The sequence below is a fragment of the Melanerpes formicivorus genome, unplaced genomic scaffold, assembly GCF_026170545.1.
Source record: "Melanerpes formicivorus ecotype bairdi unplaced genomic scaffold, bMelFor1.0.p_v2 SCAF_10, whole genome shotgun sequence".
Classification (NCBI taxonomy): domain Eukaryota; kingdom Metazoa; phylum Chordata; class Aves; order Piciformes; family Picidae; genus Melanerpes; species Melanerpes formicivorus.
In genome coordinates, this window is record NW_027142362.1 from 12,417,764 (window position 1) to 12,430,977 (window position 13,214).

At 44.1% G+C, this 13,214-nt stretch overlaps 1 protein-coding gene across 1 annotated transcript in view; it reads right to left on the bottom strand.

Moving 5' to 3' along the window:
* Nucleotides 1–11,610, bottom strand: part of TRPM7 (transient receptor potential cation channel subfamily M member 7) — a 59,395-nt gene extending 47,785 nt beyond the window's left edge. The window contains exon 1 of the mRNA XM_068143728.1: nt 11,528–11,610. Coding sequence (XP_067999829.1) covers nt 11,528–11,530 — 3 coding nt within the window. The 5' untranslated portion in view covers nt 11,531–11,610. The remainder of the gene's footprint in view (nt 1–11,527) is intronic.
* Between the last annotated feature and the right edge of the window lie 1,604 nt (nt 11,611–13,214).

A 13,214-nucleotide genomic window follows, 5' to 3' on the forward strand; every position in this document is an offset into this window, starting at 1 on the left:
TATCTCCAAGTTAACGCTCAGACTGTTGAACTGTACCATTTGACTGAAAGCACCACGAAGCTTCCTATCACACCATCCTTCAGATGCACACAGCACTGCTTGATTAAGATACAAGCACAGATCTGGCTAGCTCTAACGCAGAGGGAAACAGAAGAATGTCTTATGGCATTTCTCGTAGCCTGGCCTTACATGGTTGCTTCAGCAAACCTGAGTTCCCAAACTAAGTATTCAGATCTCAGATCAGAGGCACAAAGCTTACCAAATACTTGTCATTCTGCCCCTGTACACTGCACTGGTTAGGCCACACCTCGAGTACTGTGTCCAGTTCTGGGCCCCTCAGTTTAGGAAGGATGTTGACTTGCTGGAGCGAGTCCAGAGAAGGGCAACGAAGTTAGTGAGGGGCTTGGAACACAAGCCCTATGAGGAGAGACTGAGGGAGCTGGGGCTGCTTAGCCTGGAGAGGAGGAGACTCAGGGGTGACCTTATTGCTCTCTACAACTACCTGAAGGGAGGTTGTAAACAGGCAGAGGTTGGTCTCTTCTCCCAGGCAGCCAGCACCAGAACAAGAGGACACAGTCTCAGGCTGCGCCAGGGGAAGTTCAGGCTGGAGGTCAGGAGGAAGTTTTACACGGAGAGAGTGATTGCCCATTGGAATGGGCTGCCTGGGGAGGTGGTGGAGTCGCCGTCACTGGAGGTGTTCAGGAGGAGACTTGACAGGGTGCTTGGTTACATGGGTTAGTTGATTGGGTGGTGTTGGGTGATAGGTTGGACGCGATGATCTTGAAGGTCTCTTCCAACCTGGTTTATTCTATTCTATTCTATTCTATTCTATTCTATTCTATTCTATGAGCTTTAAATACTCCAATTTATCACATTGGACAGTATCAACTGAAGAGCAGAATGATCTGCAAGGACAATAACTCCTTTTGCTCTAGCAGGGAACACTAAATTATCTCTGATAAAAGGAAGATCAACTCAAGGAAAAAAAAATTGAAGCATTAAAAAAAAGAGATCCATCCCAAATGACTGTACACTAATTGAACGTACAATGAAGCAATGCAGGTAGTTTCAAAGTATGTACAATATACTGTATCAATCTTACCTCTTACTTTTTGTTTGTTGCACAGTGATATAGATATCCTATAAAGCAAATCAAAGAAACTACTGTTTTTCAGCTCTCCCACCACATGTTGATGTAGAATTGTAGGTTACCTATGGAACTGAACTGCAAGACATCTATGTTAAATACCACAAGCCTAAAAATAAATAAATCAATCAATCACTCAACTCAAATACAGATTTTTAGAAATGAAGCAGCTTGGGATTTGGGGGTTTTTGTTTGTTTAATTTGTTGGTTCCCTCACCTTGCCCAAAGCAAATTGCACTAAGAGATCACACCACCACTAGTACTTCATAAATGCTTTCTGTTTATTGTAATTTCTTCCAGCAAACTTAGCAACACCCACAATATGGCACAAAGGCCTGCCTAAGCTCTACTGGACTTACACTTTGGCTCCTCTTGACCTCCTGGGGGAAAGGAGCAAAGACAGACTATCATTCTAGATAAACAAAAGACAACAGTAAGGAGGTGGAGGTCCCGCCAAGGGCAAAGTCAAGATACATAGGGGAACTATTTGCTTTAACAGATGGAATTCTTCAAATTAGTATTACCAAGCACCACAAAGACTTCCCAGACCAGCACATTACTAACTGGAAAAAAAAAATGCTAGCATTGATATTAGAATGAACCAATTCAGACATAAACTGGGCAGAAAACTAAGGGAGGGGAAATCAGGGTGGCAACACAAGAAGTAGGACATTTCCTTTGGTAGCATAGATACTGAGTTAGCAAGACAGCTGAGCTGATCTAAGTGCACTGTCAAGGTACATCAAAATAATCCCCCAAATCACTTACACCACTTACCCAGGAAAAGACTACAGGTCTGTCACACAAAAAGAGCATTCTTTTTAAGCACCTGTATCCTGATGTTCAGGAAGGAAAGGAAGCTAAGACGGCATTTCTTTATTTCTTGGAGAGCTGCCAAGGAAGTCAGAACATATTGCCTAAGGTCACATTTTAGGTGAGCAGATACTCTGGTTTTGAGAACAGCACTCATTCTCATCTGGCACTGAAAATGGTTTGGTTTAGAAGAGCAACAAAGTTGGTGAGGGGTTTGGAACACAAGCCCTATGAGGAGAGGCTGAGGGAGCTGGGGCTGCTTAGCCTGGAGAAGAGGAGACTTAGGGGTGACCTTATCACTCTCTACAACTACCTGAAGGGAGGTTGTAGACAGGCGGATGATGGTCTCTTCTCCCAGGCACCCAGTACCAGAACAAGAGGACACAGTCTCAGGCTGCGCCAGGGGAGGTTCAGGTTGGATGTTAGGAAGAAGTTCTATACAGAAAGAGGGATTGCGTTATGGAATGGGTTGCCCGGGGAGGTGGTGGAGTCGCCGTCATTGAAGGTGTTCAGAAGGAGACTTGACGGGGTGCTTGGTGCCATGGGTTAGCTGTTTGGGTGGGTTGGATTGGTTGATGGGTTGGACATGATGATCTTGAAGGTCTCTTCCAACCTGGTTTGGTTTATTCTAATAAAGGTTTATTCTAATAAAGGTTTTCCTAATTCATGGTATAATTAAAACCCAGCTAACTCCCAATCTGTTAATTACAAAAGATTTCTCTTGTCCTACACACAAGATCTTTACATTTGTCAGAAAAACCCTGAAAAATCCAGTAATGTCAGCCAAGAGGATAGGCAAAAAGACTAATTTTATCTTAGCAGAGATATGCTCTCTATAGAGGAAAGAGCTGTTCCGAATCTCCCCGAGTCTCCACCGAGCAAGCCTAGGGACTCATTGCCTAATTAGCTGTTGTGAACAGTCCTCCCCCTCTGCAAAGTCCACCTGTATTCTGCAGACTCTTTACATGCATGTGACTGAAAAACATATTTCTACAACATGAAAACAGGATTTTTCTGAAAGCAGAAAAGCTTTAGCCTTGCACATTTTCTATGTGAGGAAGAAATCTCAGCCCCGAGTTTACTGTATCATGTTGCTCAGCAACATTCTATGATTATACTAGTACCAAGCATTTCTCTCCTGGCTACAAAATAAAGCACACCCAGATGATGCATCTGAACAACGACCCGTTTGTTGGCAGCCTTCATCACTGCAGAACATTCACCTGTATGTAACACCAGCTGGCAGCCCAAGCCAGGACAAAGCCAGTGAGTGTTTTCTGCCCTCTTTCCCTATATAAGCAACCTAAATAGGTCACATTGCTTCAGTAATGCAATTGAAACAATTGCAGAGAATGTAACAGTGAAGAGTTCAACATACAGAGGTAGGATTTATATGGAAAACTGCATGCATACAAACTGTGGGTTTTCTATAGTTGAAAACAACAAAAAAAAAGTTTTTTCTGCTAAGATTTTTGTTAAGGAAACCAAGAATAACACAGACCAACTGCTTAATGAGGCAAAAGCATAAATCCTCATCAAAAGCATTTCTGAATTTGGCACAAATTAAAAGAACAAAGGTTAGCTAAGGGGATATTTCTGTTTTTCAATGCCTCTGGCTGCAGTGCCAGTTAACACCAGTTTATGAGGTTAATGTCCACGCCAGCCTTCACATCTTTGCTTAGTGCCCCTCATACAGGCCAAGGTACCTGCTCACAGGGCTGCCCCACAGGACAGTCTGCAGCATAAGCCCCTGAATATTCTCAGCAGCGCAGTTAAGGAGTCAGTAAACCATAGCCTGTGAAATTAGGAGGACTGTGCCTCTTCCAACTAGTTCTGCACCTAGAGGCACTGCAACACCAGATGATGATAACTTCCTAGAAAGTTTTCCAGGGTATATCAGCTATGGTATTAGTGATACATTTCTCTTTCCCTAGTGCAAGATCACCACAATGAACAGGAATTCCTTCAAGAGCAATCACTCTCAAATTTTCTGGCCAGAAGATCGCCCTCAGCCATGATTAACTGATTTTTATAATTTAGGAGAAACTTGATTAGCAGTTTTGTAATTACACAGCTGGTACTTCTATGCCACATCATGCGTCGCTTAAGCACAGGTGACTGGAACTATACCTGAATACTTGCATGACCACAGCACCCACAGGGACAGGCTTTGAAAAGAAGCTAAACTGTTTCAGACTGGCTCTAGCTACAGACAGGTAAACCATACTGAGCTTACTACACAAAGCAAATATACAAACAATTTCAACTATGTTGTACACCACCAAGACTGTCTGAACCTGGCCACTTGGCTGCTATTGTGAGCCCTATCAGATACATTAGTAGAATGCAGCTTTCCTGTCTCCTACCCCAACAGGTTCAGCTTCTTGAGACAGTTAAACAGGAATGGGAATAGCACTAAAACACAAATAAAAAGCATGTTAAGAACAAGAAGGAAAAAAACATCTAGCAATATTTTATTATATGAAAAAAGTTACCAGCACCAGATCATTTGCCAAGAGAAATAACTTGATGGAAGAGGCCAATGCAGCTCAGTTCACCTTACATCTGGTAGCAAACATTCAGAAAAGAAAGTCTAAGTGTAGTAACATGCAGATGCAGTCTGCAGTGCAAGAGGCTACAGAACCTGACTTGTGACGGTGCAGGGCTACAGAACCTGACTTGTGATGGTGCAGTTCCATCCATGCCTGCACGCAAGGCTGTAAGACTCAGAACCCAGGGAGAGGTGATAGAGTATCCAAACACTCGCTAGTATGATGGCACAAATCAACTTCTGGGCACCTCAGAGCAAGTTTCCAAACCAGCTTCAAACACCATGTCAAGTTTGGGGTGCCACAATCCCATTTTCCTAAGCCTTTTCACATGATCCCACTCTAACTCATACCAGCACTGGCATTTACGCAGTCACGTGGAGAGGCAAGTCAGTGAAATGGCCAACAAAATAATCCCCAGGGGAAAAAAAAAGATCACAGGGGAGGTAATTAGATGTTTATTCAGTCCAGGTCCCCAAAACAGTGACTAAGCACAGGAGGAAAGCACAAAGGGACAGGTGGAAGGGTGACAGCCAGATCTCAGATGAGTTTAGACTGGATTACAGCCACACCTTTAAAGAGTTTTGGTAGACTGGGGAGCAGCTAATAAAGATGCTACAGCCTTGAACTTCAACCCTGCCTTGAACTTCAACCCTGCCTCCTATCTGAGATTATTACCCTGCAACACATGCATCTGCACTTCAAGCACTCCAGGTCAGTCTTGGAAATTGTACTGTCAATGAAGCAGTAAATGTCGGAAGACCTGGACTGCTAGGTATTACCAATCTAAAAGTGCCCCGAGTGTAGAAATGTTCAGACTACAACTGCTTGTGAAATACAGCACTCCTAACAGAGCAATTAGAAACTCATATGCAGAAGACATAAATGTTATTTTTAAATTCAAATTTTAAGTTTTTAAAAGTCAAGTTTGTCAAGACCACATTTCACAAGAACTGAAAATCACTTTTCAGCATTAGGATGGTGGGGGGAGGCAGACACAAAACAACAAAACACCCACCGACAAAAAATATTAACAGGTACTAGGATAAGAACCATCAGCCAGGGACACCTTGCAGAATTCCACCTAGCATAACTCAGAGGGCTACAAAGTGTAAACATAGTTTCTGCTGTCTTTTAGCAGAGTTGACAAGAATCAAGCAGATAAGATCAAGTAAATAAATACCTCTTTGGGTAAAGGTAAGTGGAAACAGTGCATGGAACAAAAGTCAGTATTCAGTTGCAGTAACCATTGTATTAAGACTGATCTGTAACAGACACTTTCCCAGGCTCTGAGGATTAGTTATACGATGGGGAAAGACTTAACACCTAGATTAATTTAGAGCTGTAACAGAGAAAGTATTCTCAAGCAGGAAAGCATTAGTATAAGAAAGCAATATACTGCAGTAATCACCAAAAAGGCTGTCAGTAAAAAATAAAATTAAAAAAAAATTAAGAATAGAAAAAAGAACACAGCAAAAAATCAAACCAGAACTTAATAGAACTATGCCCATTTTCAGGAACTGCAGCTTTTTGTTGTTGTTTTCTAAATACCATTTGATTAGTAGTAAGCAATTAAAGGTAGAATCCAGTATCACTAGGCTTTACGATCCTGGAAGCAAAAGAGCCTGACCAGGCTGCCACAGACCTTCAAACAGCTTCAAAGCTCTCCTGATCAGGAGAGGGCCTAGCATAAATCTAGACATTGATAAGGTTTATACATGCCCAATTTTCATATGCAGACAAACTGCACATATCTACCCACACTCTTTGAAACATACTATTAGCCAGTTGCATGCACCTTGAAAAGTGCTTATACAAAACAAGCACTTCATGTTGGACTGTTATCTGCAGGTAAACTACTGATCTCCATGAACAGGCTGAAGACAAAGAAGCAATAAAGCTTTGCAGAGGCTTTTTCCCTGATGTTGGATGGTCTTCTGAAGACATCAGCTACCAAAGTACACAAAACAGAGTATCAACTTCATTACTGAATCAGTCTGTCAAATTCTGACTTTGCAGCTGCAGGGAAAAAAAAAAATCAAACATGCTAGCTACACAAATCACATGCCACCCTCCTTCAGCTGAAATCAAATGAAATAAAGATGGGTTGGGATACATGAGCTCAGTAATCTCACTTTTGCCATAAACACACAGTTTTCAGATATTTCAGAAAATCTGGCAATAGAAAAAAATGTGAAAACAGCTCAAGATAGAATGGGCTTGTAAGAGTCTTTAGGGGAAAAAATATTATTCTTAATAAAGTATTACATAATCCGTGGCTTTGAGGGGACTTTCAGGATATTTTTTAAACAAAATTTCCAAAACTGAAGGTTTAATACAAGTCTAGCACCCCAGTAACGTCTGAACTTTGCTTTAGATGAGGAGGGGGAAAAAAAACAGTGTAACTTATAAATCACATTCTCAATAGAATAGAATAAATCAGGTTGGAAGAGACTTTCGAGATCATCGCATCCAACCTATTATCTGACCCACCTAATCAATGAAACCATGCAACCAAGCACCCCATCAAGTCTCTTCCCAAACACCTCCAATGATGGTGACTCCACCACCTCCCCAGGCAGCCCATTCCAATGCGCAATCACTCTGTGTAGAATTTCTTCCTAACTTCCAGCCTAAACCTCCCCTGGAGCAGCTTGAGACTGTGTCCTCTTGTTCTGGTGCTGGTTCTGTGTTGTTACTGTATTTTAAACTCTCCTTGGCAATCAACCACTACACTTACCTTACAGACTATCCCTGCAACGTTCTCATACCGTATGTTGTCAAACAATTTTCCCAGTTAAACTATCAGCACCACAATGGGCACTACAGTTATTTTTCTCACTGTATTTCCCATGTTTAACAGACTTTTCATGCTGTTCTTGGGAAGGAAAATTATGATACAGCTAAGGGTAGTAATGTTACTTATTCCCGTTTCTGTCACTTTTTCTACTTCATCATTCCATCAGAATTTCACTGGTTTTCCCTTCTGTAGCCTTTTGCATTGCAGACCATGTCTGCCTTGCAGAGTAGTAGGCACAAGGCAGATTGTCTGCAAGAATTGCAGTGGCTGGGGAGAAAACTGGAGCTGAACTGTGGTTCCAGCAAACCTGATAATTAAGGAAAGCAGCTTACACCCCTGCTTTGGCTCACATTTACCTTCCATGCTAAGCAAAATATAGGTGTAAAGAAGGATGAAAGAAACCTCACCACTCCTCAAAAAATAGCATTCCCTCTGCCAGTGCAACAGCTGTGATGGAGCCTGGTCTGTGAAACACCACTGCTCAGCTCTGTGTTCGCATCCAGTGCAATGGTTCAACATGCCAGGCAGCACTGACTGACTGACTGCCACCAAAAGGAGAAGTGTCACCTCCTGCACATCCTACCTCCTCTCTTGCGCAGCAACACAGATACCCAGCTAATCCTGTGCCAGGCCAGGAAGTGAAGTTTGTCAATACAAAGGTTTTATTAGATTAGCTTTCTATGACTTGAAATACAAACTCATCTATAATTCAAGTAAAAGAAAAGCTAAGATTGAAGTAATAACAAAAATAAAGGATTAAGTAGATCATTGGAGGGGGGCGGGGACAGCACAGGGACTAGATGATCTTGGGTGGTCCCTTCCAACCCCTACCTTTCTGTGATTTGCAGTATAGGTTGTATCACAAGATATTAACATGATACCATTATCTCTACATTCTCATTGTGTAAGCAAAACAGATGGGTTCAAATGAAATAAAGGACAATAAAAAGGTTACAGAGAGTACAATAGAGAAGAAAGGAGGTTTTGGGCCAGGGAACATGAAGAAAATGATCAAAAAAGTAATTTTTTTTTTTTACAGGTCTGGTCAGCATCACTGACTTTTTTGTAGAAATAATGAAGCATATAGACTCATTTGTCAGAGATCACCACTACAGGTCAGTAACAGAGGTAAAAACTGGTATTATTTTCAATAATCATGTAAGTATCTTATCCAAATACACACACAGGGTTAGATTATTCAGTAATTTATCTGCTAAAAAGCCAGCTGCTCCAATTGCAACCAACAAAGCTAGAAATGCACCACGACAGAATTGTTCACATCAGAAACAAGAATCACAACCTCAAAGACAAAACTTCAGTTCTGGGAAGCACACATCTTGATTTTACTGTCAGTTTGCCTTTAAAAAAGTGGGACAAAAAGCCAGAACCGATGTTACTTGTTTCTACAAATTAACGTGGCATGCAAATATTGTGGCCAAAGTAGACACAGTTAAAGGAAAGAAGAGATTCCAAAAGAAATAAATACCTGCTTGAAAAGAAAAAAAAAAAGAGACAAAGATACATTTTTCAGGCTAAGTATACTGGCAGGAGAAGTATCATTTCATTGTCTTTTCAAAGCACAAACCACATTTTTTAAAATGGACTTCAAGTCTTTAAAGACTGTAACTTCAAATTTGGACTTGTTTCAGACAACATGCCAATGGCATCAAAGTTCAGTAGAAATGACACTTGTAGTATAGCTATGTATTAAAGTCCTGGTTAGGCTATTCAAGGTCTGAGAAAGAAAAATTAAAATTACTATGCAAAATCCTGTCAAGCACACAAATGGTAGGCTGTAAGAGCATCTCCCCTCCCTTCACACACACTTTTTGACAAGGCCTCTTAGAGATTTATTTGCAACATTACTTGTGTAAAGTGTAAAATCGACAAACCAATACAGCCAAACCTTATCTTGTCAGCATCAATTATTCAGGCTCAAAACAACGTTGGGTTTGTTTAGAAAATAACTCATCTGTCATGGCTGTCCACAAGGAGAGAAGAGTTTATAGAAATGCACCTCATGAAGGGACATGAAAGCGAAGCAGGAAAAGTTCGGGTGTTGGTGCAAAGCTTCCAGGAAAGGGAAGCACAGCAAGTGGTAAAGATAACTATGAGAAAGAGGAGTTTGGATGATGCAGTCTATCACCAGCAGAGCAGAGAATGCGGGGCTGATGCGATAAGACTTTCTTTCTGGTAAGGCAGCAAGCCTAGAGTTACACAGAGCCTCAAGGGACACGAAAATAAAAGAAAGTTTAGAGCACAATAGAGTACCTCCCTCCAAGACAAATGAAGAGGCGAGGTAGACGACCTGACAGAGTATCGCTACAGATAAGCTAGATAACTGTTAAATGCAAGGTGATGTTTCAAAGTGCCTTTGTATGACAAGTGAAAACTACCCTTCCACTCCCGAGCTCAAGTGAAAAAAATATCAAAGTAAAACATCAGGAAACTAAGATACAAACAGTCTAAAACTAGCCTAAATAGCTTCACATGCACAAAGGGTTTTTTTCACCCCCCCACTTTAAATAGCAAAGTCAAGAATGGCCTCATACCAGAAGGTATGAGGGATGATGTAGCAGACACTTATCTCACCCACACACATTTAACAAAAAAAAAAAAGAACTCCTGGAATTGCCACACTGAACAACTCTTCAGAATAATTCTTGATTTAATCTTGGATGTTGTCCAGCAATTATTCAAAATCACTAAATAGTCATGGAGCAGCAGGGAAATTTTTAGCAAAATGAACTTGCATAAAACGTCCTGCATTCTTCAACTCGGGCAAAACACCTGTTATACAGGGGTTTCAAAATATTTAATACAGGCAGCACCTTAAGTATAAAACATTGCAAACATTACGCTGCTAGGAAATCTGCAGAGCCATAATCAGTTTACAAAACTATAATGGTTAAAACCAATCTGTACATTTCTAGACTACTCAGCACCAAAACTAAACTAACATATATATAAATAAACAAATGCTCAAACACCACAAAACTAAAAAAAAGCCACAATCAACCACCCACTTCAGTTGAGAATAACAAACATCACACAAATGGGAGATGCCAAGTGCTCTTTCAAGTCAGAATGGAAGGCTACACTTTCAGCTTCTTCCCAGAATAGCACTGGATTGGTAGATTCTAAAAAAGACAGTCCACATTTCTACACAGATCATAGGCACTCAGAAACTGAAGATTCATGGATATGAATCCCTATGGTCTTGATGACTATAGTGCGAAAAAAACCCAACCTTTATTTAAAATGAAAGATCTGATGGCAACTCCAAGAGGACTAGAAATCCAGATTTACACTACACACGATTTTCAAAATTATTTGAAAGTATTTGCTGCTACAACCTACTCTATCACTTAAGGAATAAATTTATAAAGAACTGATTAGTAGCCAGAAGAAAGATCTGGAATTAAAGCAGCGTTTTCTTTGTAGAAGCTCATACATCTCTTTCTTTGTAAGGGTTTACATTCCTTGCATACGACAACGTGTAGAAATTACAAAAATGTAATAGGTAGAAAAATTAGAAGACAAAACCAGAACTAGAGCCCCCCGCATAAATTCTGGGTTTAGCCGAAACCATAACTAAAGATCAGGGCAGTGCTCAAGGAGCACTGAACCAAAGGTCAGATTTCTAAGCCGCGAAGCCCCTTCTGCAGCGGGACGGGCTTCCCCGAGCGCTGCTCCGAGAAGCGGAGGGATGCGCAGGGCAGCGGCCACCCCTCAGGGAGGCCGGCGAAGCCAGGGCGGCGTTGGCCGACCCCGCGGGCACCACGCGAACAGGTTCCTCTAGCCATGTCGGGCGGCGGCGGCAGCCTCACTTCGGCGGCTCGGGTCAGCCCCGGCTGGGGAGCTCCAAGAGGGCAGGGCCCAGAGTCGCAAACAGGCGCTGAGGGGTCGACGCCGGGGCGCCCTAGTGCCCTTTTGGGGCCAGGGCACCCCGCGAGGACGGGCCTGCCGCACCTCCCCTTCCGGCTCGAGGTGACAGCCCGGCGAGGCCCCTCCGCCGGGCACCCCGGGTGGGGCAGGGGAACAACCACTACGGCGGGAGGCGAGCCCGCGCGCTAGAGGGGCCAAGACGGATCAGGGCAGGGCGGCCGCCACACGGAGCAGCCGGCTGGGACAGGTCTGATCCGGCGGCGGCGCCCCTATCCACTTCCCCCGCTCCCCGTCGCGGCGAGCCTGACCCTGCCGCTGTGTCGCCCTCACCATTCTCCTCAGGGCCGGGCTGGGTCTCGGCGCCGACTCTGGTTCTCCTCGCGCCGGGCAGCTCCTGCTCGTGGTTCGGCTTCGGCGGTGGCGGGGCCTGTCTCCATCTATCGGGGCTGAGCTCGGCAGCAGCGGAAGGCTGGGTAGGGAGAAGCCGGGCGGGGACAACGCTCCGGGTGTGAAAGGATGAGCGAGACGAGGAGGACAGCACTGGTTCGACTCCGCACCGGGACCCTGCGCTGGCGGCGGCCTCGGCCCGACGGCTCCTTCTCATAATTGTGCGACTCGGCCGGCTGAGAGCCGCGGCGCTGCCGCGTCAGCGCGCACCGCCCCCGAGAGGAGGGGGACGCCGGGGCGGCACGGCGCTGCCCGCCCACACGCGCCCTTTGCTGGGTTGCGGGTCTCGCGACTGGCACCCCCCGGACGGGGGCGGAACGGCCGGGGATGAGTGGTTTCAGCCTCTGTACACCATGGGATAGGGCCTGGGAGAACCCTTAAAAGACTTAAACGGGTGCCTGAGGGAAGTTGGGTCGTGCTCCCGGTGTGCTGCTAGTGAGGTAGAGGCCGAAGAGACGTTAAAACCGGAGCTTTCTGGGACACAGAACAATATGGCATAGGGTGGTTCAGAGCAGGGGCTGTGCTCCCGAAAGCCTGTCTCAGCATCAACGTCAGCCCCGAGGCGCTGGCGCAGTGCGGGCAGCGGGGCTGGCGGGAGAGGGCTGGGGTCGGCGTATTGAGGCTCCGCTTCCTGCTCACCGGCACGTCGCCTCGAACCGGGTGGCTGGTGTACCACGCGTTACTGAATCACCGGTACCTGGAAATCCGCCGTTACTCGTTTAAAATGCATAATGGGGAACACCATTCGTTAGATTCGGTTGAGCTTCTCCTGCCAGTCTTGTCTATGTGTGGAAGTGTCGCTATTAGCACTCAAAACTGCTGTAACACGGTCTAAGCAGAAACAGCGGAAAGTTCATTATGGGTGGAAAAAGAAGGATGCATTTCTTCCTCTTGAATTAGCTCGTTTCCACTTTAAATTTGGAACTACCCACGGCAGGAGCCTTCTCTTTTGTCTCTACAGGCACTCAGCAAGCCGAGAATCAATGTAAAAAGCCTCGTACAATAATTTCCACTGCGTGTTTCATATATTTATATAAAATTTCCAACGAGCTATACATGCTAGAATAAACAGGTTTTGTGAGGGAAGAAAAAGAGAATAACTTTGCTTCAAATTATTTGTGGTCCCCAAGTATGAAAAATAGGTTTTCTAGAAAAATCTCTCATCTAAAATGCATGTCTGGTGTTCGGATATAAATTGTTATTTAAGACATGCAGTTAGCTCAGCATTTCCTTTGCAATGAACACATGGTTTAAAAGTAAGTTAAATTTGGTATAAAGGTTCTGGTATCCTTCTAACATACCACAGCCATACAAGAGCAGTACTTTTGTTTAAATTAAAACGTTCGGATTTATTTAAACCCCTTGCTTTTCAGTGTCAGACTGTATCATTTGCTTTGTGACATTATGCTGACCCAGCTATCATCCATCTTCCTTCGCTGCAAAAACGCCACCATTCAGCGTGCGTGGTGGTGTGCTGAGCCGCCGGAGGTAAGAGTGTGGGCTCCCAGCCGAGCCACCGCTCCGTGCGTCACAGTGCCGGAGCTGCTGAGGCGCAGCAGGGAGCTCCCAC